The sequence below is a fragment of the Fusarium proliferatum genome (genome assembly GCF_900067095.1).
Source record: "Fusarium proliferatum ET1 genome assembly, contig: FPRO_scaffold010, whole genome shotgun sequence".
In the NCBI taxonomy this organism is placed as follows: Eukaryota; Fungi; Ascomycota; class Sordariomycetes; order Hypocreales; family Nectriaceae; genus Fusarium; species Fusarium proliferatum.
The window spans coordinates 948,894-968,641 of NW_022194799.1; the positions used below are offsets into that span (position 1 = coordinate 948,894).

General features: G+C 48.2%; 9 protein-coding genes across 9 annotated transcripts; 4 read left to right on the forward strand and 5 right to left on the reverse strand.

Annotated features, from left to right (window-relative positions):
* Window positions 1-650: 650 nt before the first annotated feature.
* Window positions 651-864, reverse strand: FPRO_11776 (uncharacterized protein; the record flags this gene model as incomplete). The annotated part of the gene is made up of 2 exons (XM_031221288.1): window positions 651-710; window positions 757-864. 2 exons carry the CDS (start codon window positions 862-864, stop codon window positions 651-653), a joined length of 168 nt encoding a protein of 55 aa, XP_031086862.1.
* Window positions 865-1,907: 1,043 nt separating this feature from the next.
* Window positions 1,908-4,259, forward strand: FPRO_11777 (uncharacterized protein; the record flags this gene model as incomplete). The annotated part of the gene is made up of 2 exons (XM_031221289.1): window positions 1,908-2,080; window positions 2,132-4,259. The coding sequence occupies 2 exons, from the start codon at window positions 1,908-1,910 to the stop codon at window positions 4,257-4,259; spliced, it is 2,301 nt and encodes a 766-aa protein (XP_031086863.1).
* Window positions 4,260-4,509: 250 nt separating this feature from the next.
* On the reverse strand, window positions 4,510-5,867 carry FPRO_11778 (uncharacterized protein; the record flags this gene model as incomplete). Its single annotated transcript, XM_031221290.1, has 3 exons — window positions 4,510-5,280; window positions 5,337-5,624; window positions 5,715-5,867. 3 exons carry the CDS (start codon window positions 5,865-5,867, stop codon window positions 4,510-4,512), a joined length of 1,212 nt encoding a protein of 403 aa, XP_031086864.1.
* Window positions 5,868-7,499: 1,632 nt separating this feature from the next.
* On the forward strand, window positions 7,500-8,813 carry FPRO_11779 (uncharacterized protein; the record flags this gene model as incomplete). The annotated part of the gene is made up of 3 exons (XM_031221291.1): window positions 7,500-7,720; window positions 7,774-8,023; window positions 8,073-8,813. 3 exons carry the CDS (start codon window positions 7,500-7,502, stop codon window positions 8,811-8,813), a joined length of 1,212 nt encoding a protein of 403 aa, XP_031086865.1.
* An 804-nt stretch (window positions 8,814-9,617) lies between these two features.
* On the reverse strand, window positions 9,618-10,631 carry FPRO_11780 (uncharacterized protein; the record flags this gene model as incomplete). The annotated part of the gene is made up of 4 exons (XM_031221293.1): window positions 9,618-9,903; window positions 9,955-10,081; window positions 10,134-10,154; window positions 10,205-10,631. The coding sequence occupies 4 exons, from the start codon at window positions 10,629-10,631 to the stop codon at window positions 9,618-9,620; spliced, it is 861 nt and encodes a 286-aa protein (XP_031086866.1).
* A 555-nt stretch (window positions 10,632-11,186) lies between these two features.
* On the reverse strand, window positions 11,187-13,228 carry FPRO_11781 (uncharacterized protein; the record flags this gene model as incomplete). The annotated part of the gene is made up of 4 exons (XM_031221294.1): window positions 11,187-11,653; window positions 11,705-12,645; window positions 12,692-13,029; window positions 13,082-13,228. 4 exons carry the CDS (start codon window positions 13,226-13,228, stop codon window positions 11,187-11,189), a joined length of 1,893 nt encoding a protein of 630 aa, XP_031086867.1.
* A 931-nt stretch (window positions 13,229-14,159) lies between these two features.
* Window positions 14,160-16,006, forward strand: FPRO_11782 (uncharacterized protein; the record flags this gene model as incomplete). The annotated part of the gene is made up of 7 exons (XM_031221295.1): window positions 14,160-14,318; window positions 14,372-14,429; window positions 14,482-14,768; window positions 14,821-15,234; window positions 15,285-15,460; window positions 15,547-15,718; window positions 15,770-16,006. 7 exons carry the CDS (start codon window positions 14,160-14,162, stop codon window positions 16,004-16,006), a joined length of 1,503 nt encoding a protein of 500 aa, XP_031086868.1.
* A 412-nt stretch (window positions 16,007-16,418) lies between these two features.
* Window positions 16,419-17,122, forward strand: FPRO_11783 (uncharacterized protein; the record flags this gene model as incomplete). The annotated part of the gene is made up of 3 exons (XM_031221296.1): window positions 16,419-16,520; window positions 16,570-17,049; window positions 17,096-17,122. The coding sequence occupies 3 exons, from the start codon at window positions 16,419-16,421 to the stop codon at window positions 17,120-17,122; spliced, it is 609 nt and encodes a 202-aa protein (XP_031086869.1).
* Window positions 17,123-17,304: 182 nt separating this feature from the next.
* Window positions 17,305-19,730, reverse strand: FPRO_11784 (uncharacterized protein; the record flags this gene model as incomplete). Its single annotated transcript, XM_031221297.1, has 11 exons — window positions 17,305-17,362; window positions 17,441-17,519; window positions 17,581-17,757; window positions 17,808-17,949; window positions 18,009-18,347; window positions 18,398-18,506; window positions 18,560-18,818; window positions 18,862-18,952; window positions 19,004-19,048; window positions 19,099-19,607; window positions 19,688-19,730. The coding sequence occupies 11 exons, from the start codon at window positions 19,728-19,730 to the stop codon at window positions 17,305-17,307; spliced, it is 1,851 nt and encodes a 616-aa protein (XP_031086870.1).
* Between the last annotated feature and the right edge of the window lie 18 nt (window positions 19,731-19,748).

Here is a 19,748-nt window from a genome sequence, read left to right on the forward strand (position 1 = left end):
GGGACACCCCTGTTCTAGAATCGGATCATGGGTTTAAAGGGGGGCCGAAAAGGAGAGGATGAGGTGATGATAGGAGAAGTAATTCTAATTGATATTGATAAGATGGAGATTGGTATTCCTAAGGATAGTGCTCAGGATATTGCTTTCTTGCAAGAATAACATACCCTTACTGTTAAGTCTCTGATTGGTTCGTTCTATAAAGTGCAGGGTAGGCGAAAACATACCCGCCATGGTCTTGTGCTCTGCAACTATGTTATAGTTGAACATGCCTAGGCTTACTGTTATATACTTGTAAGAGACTTACTTAGGTAAACCCATTTTGTTCTACCCTAAAATCCTTGTCTTGTCACCTAGCATGCCTCTCTACCACCTTGCAACTGTTCTCAAATTGCATACGACACTTTAAGCTATGTTACAATTCTTCATGACCTAGAGTAGATGACCACACAGAATTCATATTATTTATGTCTTGATAGAGGTAGGAGTATCTAAGCAATGATTTTTATTTATCGCAAGCCTGAAGCTAGGCAAATCATTTAAACCAATCCTCGTAAAATTGCGACAAAACAGACATGCAGCCTTTTCAAGTTTCGAATGACATTCCGAGAAAAGGCGTAACTTCAAGCACTCCGGATCATAAGTAGAAGGACTCACTCCTTCTTGCCAGAGGTTTTCTTAGATGCCTCGATCCTTTCCTCGATCTTAGGAATCTTCACAGTCAGTAAAGGACTTGCGTATTAGACTACGTAGACATACCACACTTTTCGAAGGAGACGAGTTGGCCTCTTGCGTCCATGCACCGGCATGGGCAACCAGGATATCTTGGGCTTTTTTATGGTTGTGCTTGATGGGATCTAGAGCCATTTTGAAAGAAAAGGCGTAATCGAAGATGTGTATTTGATAAGAAACTCGTAGTCTTAATGGCTCAAGTAGTAGAAGATAATTTCTAGAGTTCTATTCATGCTTGTCTTCAGAATGGGCATCTTATATAGTGAACAATTGAAACTACTATGCCATGAAGCCACTCTTTAGATTGTAGGCGTCTCTCTCACCTACGCCTCCTTACGAAACCACAATGCAGCCCCAACGCTGCTCATACACCTGTCATGATCTTTGGTATTGCCAATTCTGGAAAGAACAAACTTTGGCCCTCAGGCGGCAAAGAGATCTATTGATGGTTGATAGGTTGACCCCAAACTAGGCTGCCTCATCACAGTCTCTGTCTTACTCAAGCACCAGCTCATATGATATTGCGTAGGATCCAGATCCGGAAATTCCAAGCTTTCAGTTCCTGGAAAATGAGACGAAATGTGATAGAGGCGCAGGACCTCGTCCTGCTGATCGACCCGAGTAATCAGATTACGAGGTGTTTCCCCTGAATACCTGGGGCTTGTCTACAGAAAAAGAAAAAAAAAAGGCCGCCAAAAAGGCGACAACGCTTCATTGGAATTACCTGATACGGCATGGTGTGCGGTTTGCCACTTTGGCCAACCGTCACTGAGCTGAGATGAACCGCTGAAGACGTTTCCAAGCCACATTCATCAACATTGTCAACGGCCAAGCAGAAACTCGAGACAAAAGTTTGGAGTTACCATATTTGGCTTAGTTCAAATCGGGGGGGTTGAAAGAACAACAATGCCATGGCCTCGTGTCCAATTAATGGCCAAAGACAAGGGTCACTCCAATCTTAGACTACATGCCACTAGCGGGAAATGACGTGTTGATTGATTGCTTTTTGTTGAGGCAAGAGGATAGTATCTGGAATGGAAGACTGTAAGCTTAATTTACCCTTGAGTAGTACTTCATATTCAGATGTGTAGTGTAACTCTAACCTTTTTCCCATCAAGAGCCAGTCTCTGCGGGTACCCGTTGCAAGATTTATAGCTTGTTTCCCTAGTCATACAATAATGATTCCACGAGAGCTATCCTTTATCCACAGCCGTCCTCCCCGAGCTGCTGGGCTGTCAGACGACGCAGTGGACGAGCACAAAGATCTAATTGGCGATCTATACTTGACCCAGAATTATACTCGAGACCAGGTTATCGACTACCTAGAAGTAAATTTGAGTTTCACCATATCGTGAGTATGTCGTTCTCCATATAATTTCTCTGCTGACGTTGTTGTCTGTAGCCGAGATCAATTCTCAAAAGCAACGAGACGCTGGGGTTTTCACAAGCAGCCTCGAGGGGGTCTCTCTATTCAATCTACGCCGAATGAGACGACCAGTCAAAGCACGCCTAGCGAAATTACCAGTAACGATGTATTGTGTTCGACCACCGTGGATCACTCTAGGGACCAAGGTCTCATATTTATAAATGAGTCAAGTAAACGCCCCCGAAGCGGCACAAGCTCCGCCAGTCGCAGGAGTGATATCACAGCCCACGGCCCATCCTCACCTCTTCCTCGTCGTCCAGTGAAGCGACCGAAACCCAGAAGCGAGTCAGGCGACTACACTGCAGAAACCTCATCTGACACACCAATCAATCTCTCTATTAATTCAGATTTCGTTTTTACCCCATTGACTGCACAATCGAGTCCACGCTGTCAGTACACGTACGATGACAAGCTGTCGGCAGAATACCTATCTTGTTGCTATCGCTACACCAAAGCTTTCGGCTACTACCTCAAGATCTCGATTCCTTTTCAATACAAAACGCCTTCGGCCAAACAGCGACGCGCCAGGATGCTCGATATGGCAAGGACTGCCAAGAAACGAAGATCTTGTGAGATCGTAAGGGTGATGATGGAGTCTGAGCTCAAGAGGAGCAAGGACCCTCTGATTGGAGAACAAGACAACCCTGACCCTTCCGATGGCGTTGAGATGAGTCCCATGCAGTCCTTCCTATTCCACCGCCATCTCGCGCAGATTTATGCGCATAGTGGAGATACCAGTCTTGAACAGAAACATCTTGACAAAGCCAGAAACTTCACAAAGGCTTTCGACACACTTGGCCCAGAATCGATAGACCTTTGGACATTGCTCAATTTTCAAGAACGGAAACATCATGTTATTCCAGAGGGTCTGCTGAACTCACTCGAATGGGACAACAAATTGTTCGCATCGGATATCGAGCGTTGCCTTACACATTGTTGGCGCACGCTGAGAGATACTCAATGTCCAAAGCCCTTCCCAGGCTATGACAAAGAGAGGCTTGAAGGAATGAACCCGACCAAGATGAGTGATTTTGCTCTTCAAAAGAGGCCAATGTATCTTTGGAGGAAATCGAGTTTCCTATTTACCCACTTTTGGAAACACATCCAACTGGAACGTGAATCTCCTCTTCCCTGGGGCCAAAGCCTTCCTACGATTTCCGCGACACACTTTTTGATGATTATGAGTAGGATCATCGTTCAAAGGTCGCTTCTTGTCTCTGAAACCAACAATGGTACACTGGGACTTCAGCCCTCAGACGTGTCACTCTATTGTGAGATTATACCAGCGCTTCTTTATGATAACTCATTCACACCAGGACATGCCAAAAGGGAGTTTGCCACCCAATTTGTTGAGCATTACTCATGGTGTCCACCATCTGCTCGCAAAAGTGTCCTCGCTAGAGAAGTTCAGACACATCAGATGGAAGCACTCGAATCAGTCTTGGCCACTAGACGCAGCCGCCCATCAACTCCTACTTCTACTACATCAAAGGAGATGACAGCTCTGAAAGAAATTCCCGGAAAAGCCCAGCGTGCATCGACTGATAACGAGTTTTTGGACTGGCTGATACAGCAGCACGAGCAGCTAGCCTCTACTGACCAGAGAGATACCATCATGCGTGTCGGAGAGGCCCTTTATCCCCCGTCTTTCGGGTCTTCTAGTATTTCTTCTTATCTAAGAACATCTCTATCTGCCCATCATATATACCTGAACGAGTTGAATGGAAACCCTACTCTCGCAAGATCCTTGGCGTCTCGGTCTTCACGGTCTTCTCAAGTGTCAGGCTCAAGCTCACTTCAACGGTTCAAAGCAGCAGCGCTGAACAGAAAAGACCAAACAGTTTCAGCTCTGGGGCCTGGAATTCATGATCTCCTCCGGCTTTTGGAGGATGGGGAGCTATCATGGGAAGATTGCCCGTGGGATGATTATTTCCAGTCATTGGAGCGTCTCGAGCCCAGAAGGGACTTGAAAGTTGCCATGCCAACTCTAGTAGAGGAGGGCTCGGTTACACCAGAGGAGGAAGAGGGAAAGTCAACGATAAGGTGGAGGATAGGAAGATTGCTCAAAGGTAAAGGCAAAGCAGATGTAATTGGCTTGGAATAGTTTTCAATGGCTTCAGCAAATGATTACTGCGTCAGTTAGAGTAGAGCCCTGATAAAACACATAGAAGGAGCAAAGAACAAACTTCAAGAGCGACATATTCTAGCCTTTGAAGCCCGGGAAACAAGCATTCTCTAATCTCTATAAAGCAAACTCTCACAGTCACTCGCCATTTAAAAAAACCATGATATGATATTTGTCGCTAGTTATGCGTAATTAATAAGGGAAGGATATTGGAAATAGAAAAGAAAAATCATCGACTCGGCGAAGAGTCCGTCTTGGTAATTTCGACTGTCGTTATCATAGTCTTTGTGATACCACTTTGAAACTGGCCCCTGTATCCTGCATTGCCAGCACTCTCATCACTTGACCTACCCTCGATCTCTGTCTGCACTGTCGTCCTATTCATCACTCCAGAGGGACTCGCTATCCTATCTCGAAGCTCATACTCCTGTTGACCAATATTGATGGCCTTTTGACTGCTTGTCTCGTCATCACCCCTTTTACCACTGGACAAGACGTGCCAGTTTTTGCCACTGCGCATGGTACCGCTTCGTAGAGTACCGCGACCATAATTTGTATTGCCTGTTGTTGGCGTCTTCTTGGAATTCTTGCCATAGGTGCTGCCAAGGAATCTTCGGAACAACGGCCGCAGACATGGTAGACTGCCTGCGATGATACCGACGTTGAGCTCAACGCTGGTCCAGATTGTGATGTTGCGAGAGTCCCATAGCCAGTCACCAAGCTTGCCGTAATTGGTGACGTATCCAAGCTTGGTAAAGGCAGCTGCACAGGCAAAGACACCGAGACTGAGAATGCCAATAAGAGTTACTCGTGTGCGGAAGTGCACGTTGAGTTTCCAAAGCATGGGTGTCGGAATGATAATAGCGAAGAGGAGGTCAGTCAAGATATTAAACGCGGAGTTCGTGTACGACAGTGATTGTAATGTCTTTTGTGACCAGCATTTCGATGGAACGGTTGGATCCCAGAGGACACGGATGTCTGTACATTGAAAGATGACAGTCTACAGCAGAGAGTATTAGTTATTGAACCAAATGTCGTCGAAGATGCACGACTTACAAAGAAACATCCAATCGTGTAGATAGACATAAAGATCATGATAGACAGGATCAACCATTTGTAGAACTTGGTAGACGCGATTCGAAGCAGGGCACACCCGACGGACAATTTGACTACGCAAATTGCTATCAAGAAAATGGGCTGACTTATGAAGTTCAACTTCATTCCTGTCATGTAGACATCTGGGTCAACATCGCCAATGTGCTTTCCACCACCATAGGCAAGCTGTGCAAAGATTACACCTTGGCCTGCCCAGGACAGTGCGATGGTGAATATCATGAAGGCATCCTAAGTGTAGGCGATTAGACGAATTCAGGGACCGGAAGAGTGAAGGAAGGAAGGGAGAAATAAACGAGATTAGTTTTTGGCGCAACTTACATCCCAGCCCAGGTTGCGAATCATAAACAAGCGCACGTAAACACGAGCCAAAACAACAATAGTCGCCAAGGTGATCACCAGAACCGTAGAAGCAAGAATATCGACCGCTCCATTCTCGTCGGGATTAGAAGGGAGCTTAACCTGAGGATCCATGATGGCCGAGGGAAGGATGTACAAAGACCCAAGAACTTGGGACGATGGAGAAGGGGCGGGATAATAAGAAAAGAAACACGCATGGGAGAGGGGGCAACCAGGGGGTTTGTCTCTCGATCCTTTACGTCGAGTGCACCACGTTTTCTACAGGGTGTTTAACGAGCTAGAACACAAAATTTCCACCGACCAGGAGATCAAGTCAAAGAGTATGCATATTGCCTCGGCTGCGAGTCCACTAGAAGCCATCTGCCATTGCTTTGGCGCAGCTGGACCACCAAGTCTAACCAAAGATTCTACACATCTTTTTGCTCTAAAGAAGACCCTTGCCTTGCCACTGTGACTCCGGCGTTCAGGTGTATCATACGAGTTCCCTAACGGGGAGTCTGACCCTGGCCGGAGGTGATTGGCCTTACCAGGATTGGATTGATACATCTGCAGGTCCTCTGGATAAAGGACTTATGAAACGCTCAGGTCTCGCTCTTGTTCTGCATTCAGGTTATAGCCGAGGCTAATAGAGAAGGTCGAGTAATATCCGTAGCGACCAATGCGGTGCAGGTCTTGGCGGCCCACCTGATGAGGTGAGCGAGGATAATTATCTCGACCTGAGGATGGATATATTATATGTGTGATATGAATCTCTACTGCATGATCTTGCCTATTTGATCATGTACTCGGATGCAACTCCGCGATCGAAAATGGGTGGGTTATCATTGTTCTCAAAGTGAAACATCTGGGTGACATCGAGTGATTCGCGAGGGAGATCGACATAACGATCAGCAACAATCTTTTACTAGTCTAGTCACCGGAGAAAAGCACAGTAGTCAAAGCACGAATCTTTGGTCCCGTCACTAACGGGAATGTCAATGTTCGTGTCCGAGATGTTATGGATCCCAAAACTCCACTCATCTTAGCACGGAACTGTTCCGGATCATCAACCCTAGTTCTTCCCAGCGTCAAAGCGTCAATCTAGCGCTCACCTACGCTATTACTCCAGCATCGTATACTCTCCTGAAAACCCAGGGCTGTGGAATGTGACAAGAACGTTGGTTCATGGCTTCAGCTGCAGGATCATGCATTTCGCGAGACAAGACCTACCGCCGTAAGCACTCTATTCCCCTGAATTAACAATCGTCCGGTGGCGTAGTTGGTTGAACCCCTGCAATTCCACTACTAATGCAAACCCGCTGATGGGTCCCTAAATCGGATTAGATCTAAGCTATAACTCATCTGGCCGAACGAACCGAACCCCTCCCCCTCGGCAACAAGAGACGGGCTTTTACGAGTCCACATAAAAGTTCTCTTCTGCCGTTGGTTCTAGGGTGTTTAGTCAATGACCCTGCCTTCGCGTCGGGGGTAGATTCCCATTAGAGATGTAAGCATACTCACCCTAATCGAGGGGCCCTAGGTCAAGGTCCATGGGCTGGCCCTGAACGATTATGCGTGGTAATCCTTGACCTGGAAATGCAGGAGAAGGGGAAATGTCCAAGGGGATGATACAGTAGTATATAGCTCATCACATTTCTGCATCCAAGACAGTCTTCACTCACTGGTCCTCCAAGCCAAACACCGGTGCTGCAAAGAAGATCCCTACCCTTTCTTGTCGTCCCTTCTTTCTCTTGTCAAGTTGCCATCATGCGTGCTGGTTTCATCTCCCTCCTGGCCCTCAACGCCGCTGGTGTTTTGGCCGCCCCCCAAGCCACCACCGTTGACTCCTCTGCACCCGAGGTCACCAACCTCGATGAGCTCGCTGATCTCGCTGCTGCTGCATATGAGACTGCCCAGGACCTCGCTGGGGATAAGACCAAGCGTGCCAGCACCTGCAACTGGAGCAATGTCCGTGTTCGACGAGAATGGTAAGCTGGCCCGTCCTTTTCTAGTAGCATCTTCTCTCTGACATCTGTTACAGGGGCACCCTCTCCAAGACAGAGAAGAAGTCTTACATTGACGCTGTCAAGTGTCTCCAGTCCAAGCCTTCCAAGTCTCCTGCGTCTTTCGCCGCTGGTGCTAAGACTCGCTTCGATGACTGGGTCGCTGTTCATCTGAACCAGACTCAGACGATCCACTACACTGGCAACTTCCTCACATGGCACCGATACTTCACTTGGTTGTATGAGGAGGCTCTTCGAAATGAGTGTGGCTATAAGGGAACTCAGCCTGTAAGTAAACTCACCATACTACAAACTACTCTCACTAATATTCTGGTAGTACTGGGACTGGGCTCTAACTGCCCTCAGCGGCCTCAATAAGTCCCCTGTCTTCGACGGCAGTGACTTGTCCCTCTCTGGTGACGGTGAATTCATCCCTAACGAGCCCGATATTATCCTCGGTGCCTCAAGTGGTCTCCCCCCGGTCTACCTTCCCGCTGGATCTGGTGGCGGCTGCGTCAAGTCCGGTCCTTTCAAGGACATGAAGGTCAATCTGGGCCCTGCCGCTCTTGACCTTCCCGGCGGCGGTGTCGCTGCCAACCCCAACCCTCTGGACTACAACCCTCGCTGTTTGAAGCGTGATCTCAGCGACGCCGTCAACAAGCGTTTCGCTAACGCTACATCTGTTCTTAACAACATTCTCAAGCCCAAGACTGTTCTGGACTTCCAGATGCAGATGCAGGGTATTCCCGGCACTGGTGACATTGGTATCCACGGAGGGGGCCACTATTCTCTCGGCGGTGATCCCGGTCGAGATGTCTTCACTTCTCCCGGTGATCCTGCTTTCTACCTGCACCACTCCATGATTGACCGTGTCTGGTGGATCTGGCAGATGCTTAACCCCAAGGAGCGTGTTAACGGCAAGAATGCCGTGCAGGGCACAAACACTTTCCTCAACATGCCTCCCAGTGCTGAGACTACACTTGATGACTATGTCAATATTGGTTGGGTTGGACCTGAGCGACAGATCAAGGATCTGATGAGCACACTTTCCGGACCATTCTGCTATGTCTACCTGTAGAAAATAGCAGAATGATATCTTGTACATAGCACGTATTTGTCTTCGTCCGCTAAGCGTTTTTATTATTAGACAAATAGATTTTAATGCTGTCGATTGAGTTCTATCTGTGATCGTCTTCTGGGTTATGTCAGGACCCCAGTAGTTCATCATCGTTTCCCTAAGATCTTCGCCCGCATCTTCCATAACACCAATACTACCAAAGACGGGGTCTTGGGTCTCATACGGCTAACTTTGGAGAGGCACTTAGCAACAGGGTATGGTGGTATGACCGTGCAACCGTCTCTTGGCACCGGGTAAGCGTTCAAGCGAAGCTCGTTCAAGTTCCAGACCCACGGGTTCTCTCCGTTCCCCGTGATAAGCTCGCTTGCCGGGACATCTTCCTCAAGCAGTTCTGGATGTAACCCTAAACAACATGTCGTCAAGAAAAGTGCCAACTGGTTCTTGGCACATGCTGTCATACCCCAGCATTTGTGGTGCATCATGCCACTTACCATCCCGAAAGAGACCACGGGCTGATGCAACCCTTTCCCCGCGAAAACCTTGAGGGTGGTATTCGCTACCCCTGTGGCGTTCCCCTGCATTCAGCAAATGCTACCAAGCCGCCGTGGCTTTTACAACCTGGCCCTATAGATGTCCTCTTATGCATTGCCAAGTTCGGGCTTTTGGATTTGTTTGCTCGGAGGAATGCTTCCTAGTTTCTCTTGTTCTCGGGTAAAGTGGCCGGCTCGGCGTAATGCACCCTTGCATGGATTTAGACAACTTTGTTACTCCGAAATATCGAAAACTATTGTACTTCTAACCCATCTAAGATTTACCATAATCATAAAATCCTCGCCCGCTCTTAACGCCTAGATTACTTTCCTCCAAAAACTTCTGAAGATATTCTCGCGGTGCACTTGGGATGTTTCCTCTCGCATCCGCATAATGCTGCTCGATATCCAGAACAACATCTAAACCAACGACATCCATCTGCTCGAAGGGCCCTTTGGGTGTTTTCAATACTCCTTTGAAAATATTGTCGATCTCTTCTGGCGTTGCAGCGCCTTCTGAGGCTGCTAGGAGGGCTTCTCTCTTGATGGCTGCCCATATCCTGATGGAATTGGATTAGATATCGTAGAAAGCGAATTTTACAAGAGCCTACCTGTTGTAGATGTATCCCATTGAGGGTGACTTCACATGAAACGGTGAGAATCCGTGGGCTTTGCATTGCTCCATCATCAGTGTGATGTATGAAGGATTGGTTGTTTCATGGCCCATGATCTCGATTTCTAGTCCTTGTTAGCAACGCGTTTTGTAGTTCGTCTTACGTATGACTCTTACCGGGCGTCTCAGGTGGCCAGTCTACACCATTTGAGTCAGTATGGGTATCTTGCCAGCTGTCGAACACTTACAAGAATGAGCGCTCAGAAAACGCGTCTCATTTCTCAGGTTAAGACCCTTCAATATCTCCGAACAGGAATAACTACTCGAGTTTGACGCAATGATAGTATCTCGCGGAGCAAGTGCATCAAGCTCTGAGATGACCTTTGTCTTGAGCTCGATTTGCTCAGGTACACACTTTTCAGTCAGCATTTGACCATTTGTGATATCAGAGTTGCTTACCTCGACCACTAACCAAGCAGCCTGAAGAGCTTCGCGCAAGCTTTCGGGAGAATGCGTGATGATTCTACCCCAAGAAGCATTTCGGTTGCTTGAACTTTGTCGAAAGTCCTCAATGGCCTTGATGCTGGCTTGAAGTTGGGCGTCTTGGCCGTCGACCAGATGGACATCATTTCCTCTACTCGACCACTGAGACAAGGGCGTTAGCAAAGAACCCATGAAGGACAAGATAATTATTGAGGTGATACGTGCCATGAACGCAAGTCGTCTTCCTTGGGTACCCGCTCCGATCAAAGTGACCGACGTCCTTGGAGTTGATGTCAGAACCATGTTGACGATATTGGGAGAATGAATATGTTTGAAGGCTTGGATGGCATGTATCTGACTGAGGAGAAGTAGTTGAAATAGAAGCATGGAAATAGAGGTCCGAGTAGATCTTACTCAGTGACTGATCGTCATCATTTCGGATCCGGTCCATGATACCCCAGACACTAACTTAGTGAGTGGCGAATATCTCCACTCCATTTCGACCTCACCAGCGTCAACGGATCCGAGACAAAATCAGGATAATTGCAGCCGAGAATGAACTCTGAGGTCAGTGGCTGAGTTCGCTTGAGTTGGGTCAATTTGATTACAGTACTTATTCCGCATCGCAGAAACGTACAGCGCCAAGTCCATATTTCAACCCAACCACCTTCTGAAATCGGACATAGTGTTTGAATCACCTGAATACATGGCTTGCATTTCAAGTCAGCCGATAGGAATACTTTGTATTTAGACTAAAATACTAGGATGCGCACTATCATTCGCCGTCGTTGAGAACTTTGCTATCGCTGCCCGCACAGACTTTGAGCTCTGCGGCAAATGCCTCAACGTCCTCTCCAACGTGGACAATAAACTCTGGTAAGTTTCTTCGGTGATTTTTCTAATGCCAAAATCGCGATCAATGGCTTTCCTCAGTAACTGCACCCCAGCGACGGCATGGTGCGGATATGGATCAATAGACACGATCGGTACTGTGAATACCGTTTGCCTCCTACTCAAACCATCACCCTCAATTGTATCAAGAGGTCGCTTTAATGTGAATGTGTTGTGCAAGCCGAATGCTAGAGTGTTCATCACCGTGTTCTCAGCATCGATACATATGTCGGTTATGTCTGATAGCAGGTCTTGACGGTCCGTGGCTTCGATGATGTCTACTAGCATCAGGATGCTGAGATGGTAGTGCAACATAAGAGAAACTACAGAGGTAGTCAGCAGAGTTCTTTGTTTGTAGGGCGGCTTAAACTAACACCATCGAAGCTTTGTCTGTTGCCCAAGAAAAGGCATTCGTTTATGGCATTCATCCAAAAGCGGGCGATAAATGATGCCAAATTGTTTCACAGAGTCGACTACGGCCAGGTATGCTCTCCGAACTTCTGACTCCTCATGGCCATCTCTCAGAGCTTCTTTGAATATGGCAGTGACCTTCCAACCAAGAAGCTTCCAAGAGGCTCCGGCAGCAATGATTTGATTCGCCCTTTCATCTGTCATGTCTGAGCTACCTTGCTTCCACTGGCGGGCGTTCTCGTCGAACATCTTGGCACAAGTTTTGACGAGACGCCATGGGAGTTCAGACTCGAAGCCGAAAAGACCTGAAGATAGGAGGGAGCGACAGTTGAGGGTGAGAGATGCGGAGGTGTCGAATGTCAAAGCAGCCCAGTATACCGTACTTTCGGCGTTTATGAAGCCTGATGTCTCGATCGACTCTGGTGTTGTGACAATAGCTTGGGACTTGAGAGATGGAGAAACTTTAGAACCGCTGAATTGTAGGTTCCTCTGACGTGCACGTAATGTTTGTATCTGCTGCAAGGCTGCATGAACACAAGCCTGACCGGAAATCCCATCTGCCTCTTCGTCCTCTGAGATGCCTTCTGGTATCGGCGTGAGAGCGAAGAGAAGCAGAGATAGCATTGACCGATAAGCCGGTCTATTGATGACACGTAACATGTCTCTTCTAGCCTGCCTCCAGAGAGTCTGGACAAGACTGCAGTGATCCTCGTCGGAGTTTGGCTGGGGGGATGTAACAGGGAGCCACCGTGCTGCAAATGCTGAAATGGTGCTCTGGAGAGACTGCTCAATGTCTCTACTTCGACCGACTAGCTGGCTGTCTCCAGTATCTACTATACACCCGTCAAGATGGCGACAAAGATCAGATATGCTGACGTATTTGTCTGCTAGGTTGTGACCGAACCTGCTCATGTAAGTATAAGCGGTAGATACTCTTGGCTAATACGTACAAGAAAGGGCAAGCATATCTTCCCATCCAAGAGCCAAAGACCCCCTCGAAGCCTTCTCTGTACAGAGTATCAAGCCATCTAGAGTCCTCTTCTGAATTTGTTATTGGACTTGGACACCATGGCAAAGATGCTGACTCGGGCATTGCCGTTACGGCTGGGCTTTCTCTGTAGATATCATGGCCTAGGTCATTTACAAAACCTGGATCAAATCCCGACTCATGGGAAGTATCCGTGACTCGACTGCCGCGTGTTGATGATGTGTCACTTGTAGGTCGGGCTGTCCCTCGACGAGACCTACGCTTTGCGCCTCCGTTGCTCGTCTTGGCATTCTGAAGCCACTGTGCAAGGCCTTAATCATCTCTCGGCGAGTCTGGAACCATAGTTACATACCTTGAAGGTACACGCGTGGTGACGGTTCCGACAGCGTGTACACGAAGAAGTGCCTTCGCTGCTCTGGGCATCACAAGCCACGCGCGACCTACGACATTCGTCGCAGCTGGAGAACTGAGTACGACGTGTAACGAGGCCCGCTGGCATCTCGGATCCACTATAGTCTACAAGTGAGCGTTGCAGTGGTAGCAATTCGCGATTCAGGAGTGAATCTCGGATCCGGTCGATGTTTGTTGGGAATGAAGAGAGTCCACTTTATTTGGAAGAGAGAACAGGGAAGTCTTTCATCAGATGATGCGGGGTAATGTAGATCCCCCAGTTCAGTTCAGTTCAGCTTTAGTATGGGGTTGACATTCAAGGTTAGACCACTTTGGAGATGATTTCTTCAGAGCTCGATTGGTAAAAGGCGGAGAAGGTGAAATTACGGTTGAAAGTTTAATTTTGGAGAAACTCTTGTTCCTTCGTCTGGCTTGTTTGTGACGGGCGCCGCCACATTCTGTTAGGTAACGCTGATCGCTGCAGAGAAAAGGGAGCCATTGTGTTGACAGGGATCTTCGGAACCGAGGCCATGACACTCTTTGCTATGACGTACAAGCTTTTGCATTGCAGAAACCCATCTTGGAGTGAAGAGCTGGAAGTTGAAACAACGAGAAATCGCCAATAAAAAGAGAGGCTCGTATAGGATGAAGAGCAGTAGGATAGCATCTCACTGTTGTAACAGATTGATCTGAGATTCGTATCCCACAATCGAACCATGCATGACCAAGAATGACTCGCTCATTCTACATAACCATCGGATCCGGTGCTGGCCATGACCTGTCTCTCAGTTCCTTATTCCAGATAAGCGTTTCCCGCCCTCTACCGTTAGCACTATTCCGCCCCCTCCCCCGTCTCCATCTACCGTTGCTTGCGTTCCTCGCAAGCCTCTTACGATCCCTTCACTCAAGATCAGCAACATTAGACATTGCGGGGAAATCATGGGGAAGACAAGGGTGACGCGACATACTTAAGTTCGCTGATCGTCCCATCTTTTCTGGCCATTTCCAAATCAGAGACACAGACATTCTTCGTCAGCATCATGGCTTCTTATTCTACTCCCCCAAATGAGAAGGCTGAGGTCTTTGAGGCCGAGGCTGCTGGTAGAGGGCAGGTCGATCGTATCGATGCTATGGCTACGGCACCTGGTACAACCCTCGAGTCATTTTCTCATCTTGATGAGAAGAAGATTCTTCGCAAGGTTTGTTCTGGTCACCAATACTTACTAGTTTATCACTAAAGAAAGACTCTCAGATGGACATGCGATTGATCCCCATGCTCGCACTCCTTTACCTCCTCTCTTTTCTCGACCGTAAGTTTACCACAGCCCTCGCTATGACGCCCAACTAAGCATGCAACCACAGGAGGAAACATCGGAAACGCAAAGATCGAGGGTCTCCAGGAAGATCTCAAGATGAGCCCGGACCAATACAACTGGTGTCTCACCGTCTTCTTCTTTACATACGCCGCCTTCGAAGTCCCGTCGAATCTCCTGCTCAAGAAGCTCCGCCCAAGCGTTTGGCTTCCTACCATCATGATTGCATGGGGTATCGTGATGACACTCATGGGCATTGTTCAAAACTACCACGGTCTTCTCATTGCGCGCATTTTTCTTGGTGTCACTGAGGCCGGTCTCTTCCCTGGTGTCGCTGTACGTCTGCGCCTCTTCTCAAATATTTGCTGGGAAACTAACCTGTTTTAAGTACTACCTCACAATGTGGTATTGTCGTCACGAAATCCAATTCCGGCAGGCCCTCTTCTTCTCTGCAGCTTCCATCGCTGGTGCATTCAGCGGTCTACTGGCCTTTGGTATCGCAAAGATGGATGGTGTTGGTGGCCTTGAAGGATGGCGCTGGATCTTCATCCTCGAGGGAATCGTTACCGTTCTTGTTGCCATATTTGCCTTCTGGGCACTTTATGACTTCCCTGAGACTGCAAGCTTCTTGACTGAAGAGGAGCGCGCTTTCGTCGTGTTCAGGCTCAAGTATCAGGGTCAGCAGAAGGCTGCGGGTCAGAGTCAGTCTCGTGTTGCACAGGCCGACGAGTTCAAGTGGGAGTATGTCTGGGCGGCGTTTAAGGACTGGCAGATTTGGGTCAACATCTTTGTTTACTGGGGTGTAAGTCAAGGTATGAGCTGCTATGGCATGAGTACTGCTAACCATGACAGATTGTCTGTCCACTCTACGGAATCAGTCTTTTCTTGCCCACCATCATTCGAAACCTTGGCTATAGTTCTAGCAAGGCCCAGCTTATGACTGTTCCTATTTACATCACTGCAGCTATCCTAGCTGTGATTGTCGCTTGGACATCAGATCGAGTTGGCAAGAGAAGTCCATTCATTGTGTCTTTCCTCTGCGTCATGGTTGTTGGCTTTACGATGCAAGTTGTCCATAAAGTCACATTGCTCCAGTGTATACTAACAATCTCAGGTGTATTTCTACCCACAACCCCAAGGTTGTCTACGCCGGTGTCTTCATCGCAGCGTGCGCCATCTACCCTGCGTTCCCAGGAGTTATCACTTGGCTGGCCAACAATCTGTCAGGAAGTTACAAACGCAGTGTTGGAATGGCCCTTCAGATTGGAGTTGGAAATCTCGGCGGTGTAGGTACAATCCTTTCCCGGTAGCATGGCTCTTCTCGTTAACAAATTTAGGCCATGGCGTCCAACTTTTACCGACAAAAGGATGGGCCTCGCTACATTTTGGGTCACGCCTTGGAACTGGGTTTCATTGGCGGGGGTATCATAGCGGCTCTTATCTTGATATTCAGCTATAGCCGCATCAACAAGAGTCGTGATAGGAGAATGGCAGCTGGTGAACATGAGACCATCTCTGAGGAGGAACTTTCGGCCAAGGGAGACAAGGCTGTAACCTGGCGATATATGCACTAAATCTACCTAGTTTAGTTGTGAAATGGATTGCGTAATGAGATTGAGCTGTATCGTGTTGATGTCCTCCTCAACTGTTCGATGCATTTTTATGCATAACATAACCAAGGCGTGGTCTGGAGATAGCTACAGTAGAGGCAGCCCCTCATGATCAGGATTGAATGGAGACAGAGCCAAGTCAGTCTAGTATAGACTAGGTACCTTATTAGTTTAGACTGTCATTTTCAATGCGCGCCCTTCCATGGTTTGACTCTGTAGCCCCACCCAACCCCGCCTTGTCGCCGTTGTCGTTGTCGTTGTCGTTGTCGTTGTCATCAAGGTTTCTCAAGATTCATCCTTGGATAGATATTTATAGTAAAGTCAATCCCTATCGACGTTGAGCCAATCATACACCACTACTTGACTCTATTTCAAAATGTCCCTCTATGCTCGACAACTCAACATCTATGACCTAGAGCGGTCACTGGCCGTTGAAACTGCCGCGTTTCCTCCCGCCGAGGCCGCCACTCGTGAAAAGGTGGTGAGATCCATAGCAGACCCGAAGTTGGAATCTAACCTCGATCTAGATTGAGTATCGCTTAACAGTCTGTCCCGAGATATGCATTGGCCTATTTCTTCGTGCTGGCACCAGCTTGCCGTCTCCCATTCCTCATGACATCCCGTTCGTGGAGGAATCGACATCCGACGACGACGTGCTTCTCGCACATGTTATCTCTACCAAAACAGCCAACAAACCCGTCAAAGATGAAGATATGGACTACCCCCGCAACTGGAAGGAAGATCCTCAAGGTGACTACGGCGTGGGTCACAACAAGAATGGACGAACGATTGCTCTCCATGCCCTTGCTGTCGCACCCGATTACCAGAGGGCCGGTCTGGGCAAGGCTATCATGCGCGTTTATATCCAGAGAACGAAGTCACTCAAGTCTGCGGATCGCATATCTATCTTGACGTATGACCGTCTTGTTCCGTACTACCAGAGACTTGGATTTGAGCACTATGGGAAGAGCGAGTCTGAATATGCTGGGGTGGCTTGGCATGATCTTGTGAGTGACCTCAATAGCTGAATGGCCAATACTAACTGGGATATAGTCTTACATACTATCTTCTCCTCTGTGAGAAGTACCTACCATAGTGATATCAAATGTGCCTCGGCGATGGACTTGACATTAAAGAGGCTCGCGTGGTCCAGAATACAAAGGCAGAAAATCCATTGTTCCATTTTCTGTCCAGCTACATACTTGGCACCAAGGTATCTCCGGTGAAGAACAAGCGACGCATGATAAAATGGGCCGTGACATTTACCATAAAAGGAATCCAGCGATGTGTGTCGACTCATCACATTCTCGAAGACTACCTCTGTTGGCCAGGTTAGCCGTCATTAGCGGAGCTGGATTGAAACGTCTTCAGTCTTACCTAGCTCAGCTCAATTCATACACGGCGTCGGTGGATGGAAGGCGCTCATCGCCTGTCGGGATACTGATGGGATCGCTGCAGCGAAACCCCTTTGAATCAACTATTTATGTGTTAGTGTGAATGCCCCTTACTTAGGAGTAGGATCTGGGATGTCTTCGTACTCCACTGGAACTCGATGGTGGCCAGCCCGACCTGCACCACGACTGTAACTTCGATCACGACGTCGGGCTTTGGGGCCAGACGGAGTCTCGAAAGCGCTTCCCGAGCCCCCGTCGACCCCGATAATTGAGGCGCTCGAGAAAGATCGATATTTAGGATTGAACGGACACCGCAGTTTTCTGTATGTAATCAATGTCTGTTGTGCGTCACTGTGGGAACAAGGTCTTACCCTCGACCATCAACTTCTCTGTGGCATTCTCGAAGCTAGTGAGAATAGCGACTTCCCAAATCCGCTTCTCTGGTGGGAGGTCTGGGCTAAACTTAGCTTTCTGGGTAACCGTGAAAAAGCCCAGGTCGCCGACGGGTGTCCCCTGTCATCATCAGCAATGGCCGCCAAATGACACCCCAATCTCGCGCATTGAACCATTACCTTGAGGGCAATCCAGTCAACTGCTTTCTCCGCCTTTCCACCCATCGAAAGATGGAAAAGAGATTTCTTGACAAAAAATCCCAGGCGACTCTGCTTTATCGCGTTCTTCAACCCTTGTGACGCTATGCCCAAGCTGACTCGGTGCAGCCGGCGGGGAAAAAGCTGTGGGCTACGCCCAGCATGATAGATCAAGCCCAGGCACACTGCAAGGCGCGGGTTATCCGAGGCGAATACCTCGGTCTTCCCTCCCAGTTTGACCAGGGATGTGGCGACCAGCTGCTGAATCTTGCCCTTGAAGTAGGGAGAACTTCCCAAACCGCCAGCTAGTATGACAACATTCTGCTTGCATCAGCCACGGCGCTTAGACCGACATCAGGGTTAGAACATACACGGCCGGTATCCGCTGCCTCTTCTCTTTTCTCGAGGTCTGCGAGGAATGATTTTATTACTTCCTTGATTCGATCAATCTGTGTATCGAACAGAGACGCCATGGAAGTCCTAAAAAGGAGTTAGAACCATTCGGACCAGGGATTGGTGGATAGGGCGCTTACTCCGTGAGGATAAAAGGATCAATCCGGGGAAGGCTTGCTGGGTCGCCTGCATTAGTCTTCTGGAAGGGGATTTCAAACGTGAAGTCTTCAAAGCTCTTGGTGCCAAGGCTATGCTTGCATTCTCGGTATTCGTCGGTATCTCGCACATGCCAAGCAACTTGTTCGGGTGATTTATGAAGAAGGCCTCTGTGACTTTTGACGTGTTCTTTCACCAAGCTCTGGAAACCCTCGTCAATGTGGACGGAACCAAATCCGCAAGCTTGAGAAATTAGCCGAAGTTTCCAAAGGATAAAGCTACATACCAAATACTGGCTGTATCTCGATGGCCTGAGATGACTTATTGACCTTAGATGTTCCATGGAATGTATCTTGGAGCCTTAGCAAGCAAAAGTCCTAGGTTCAGTTAGCTCAATAAATGTAATCAGGAATTGAGAATGCGCTTACACTGGTACCGCCGCCAGCGTCGACGATTAAGACTTTGTCGCCGTCCTGTGGGTTGAACATCAGAGCTGTCTTGTGAGGGCCATGAGACCACGAACCTTGGTTCGTTTGGACAACTGCGATCCGCACATCTGGAAGGCAGCAACCGCTTGTGGCTCAGTCATGGACACATAGACGATGTGGTCTTTGGCGTCGTCAAATCCGGCGTTAGAAATAAGTTGCTTGAAGCTGCTCACGAGAGCTGGGTCCCATGTTGCGGGAACACTGAATAAAAAGTGAATGGTGCATTCTTCGAAGGACTTCCCTCCTAAAATCTGTGGTGTAAACTGTCTGAGTCTCAATTCCTGGTATAAACAACCAAGGAAATCGGTGTATAGGTTTTCGACGTGGATCTGGTCTTTTTCTCTGTTGCCAAAGTCTACCTTGAACAACTCTCGAGTCGTGAACGGCTTCTGGGAATCATCAGGTACTTCTAGTCCCCATCCAACGAGCTTTGGCGGCTGATGACGGTCACTGTAAAAGAGCCTAGTGGGAACTTTTACGTCTTTGCCCCATGTGAAAGCTTTTGGTCTTGCATCCCTCTTCGATTTATAGGCAACCGCAGTGCCTGTAAAGAGATACCATCAGCCCATCTTCTCGAAGCAATGGCGCAGATTTGGGGGATAATAGATCAAGTTCTATACATACCGGTCATCCCAACGTCGATGCCAACCACCAGGTCTGTTGCCATGGTTGAGAAGGTATGTTG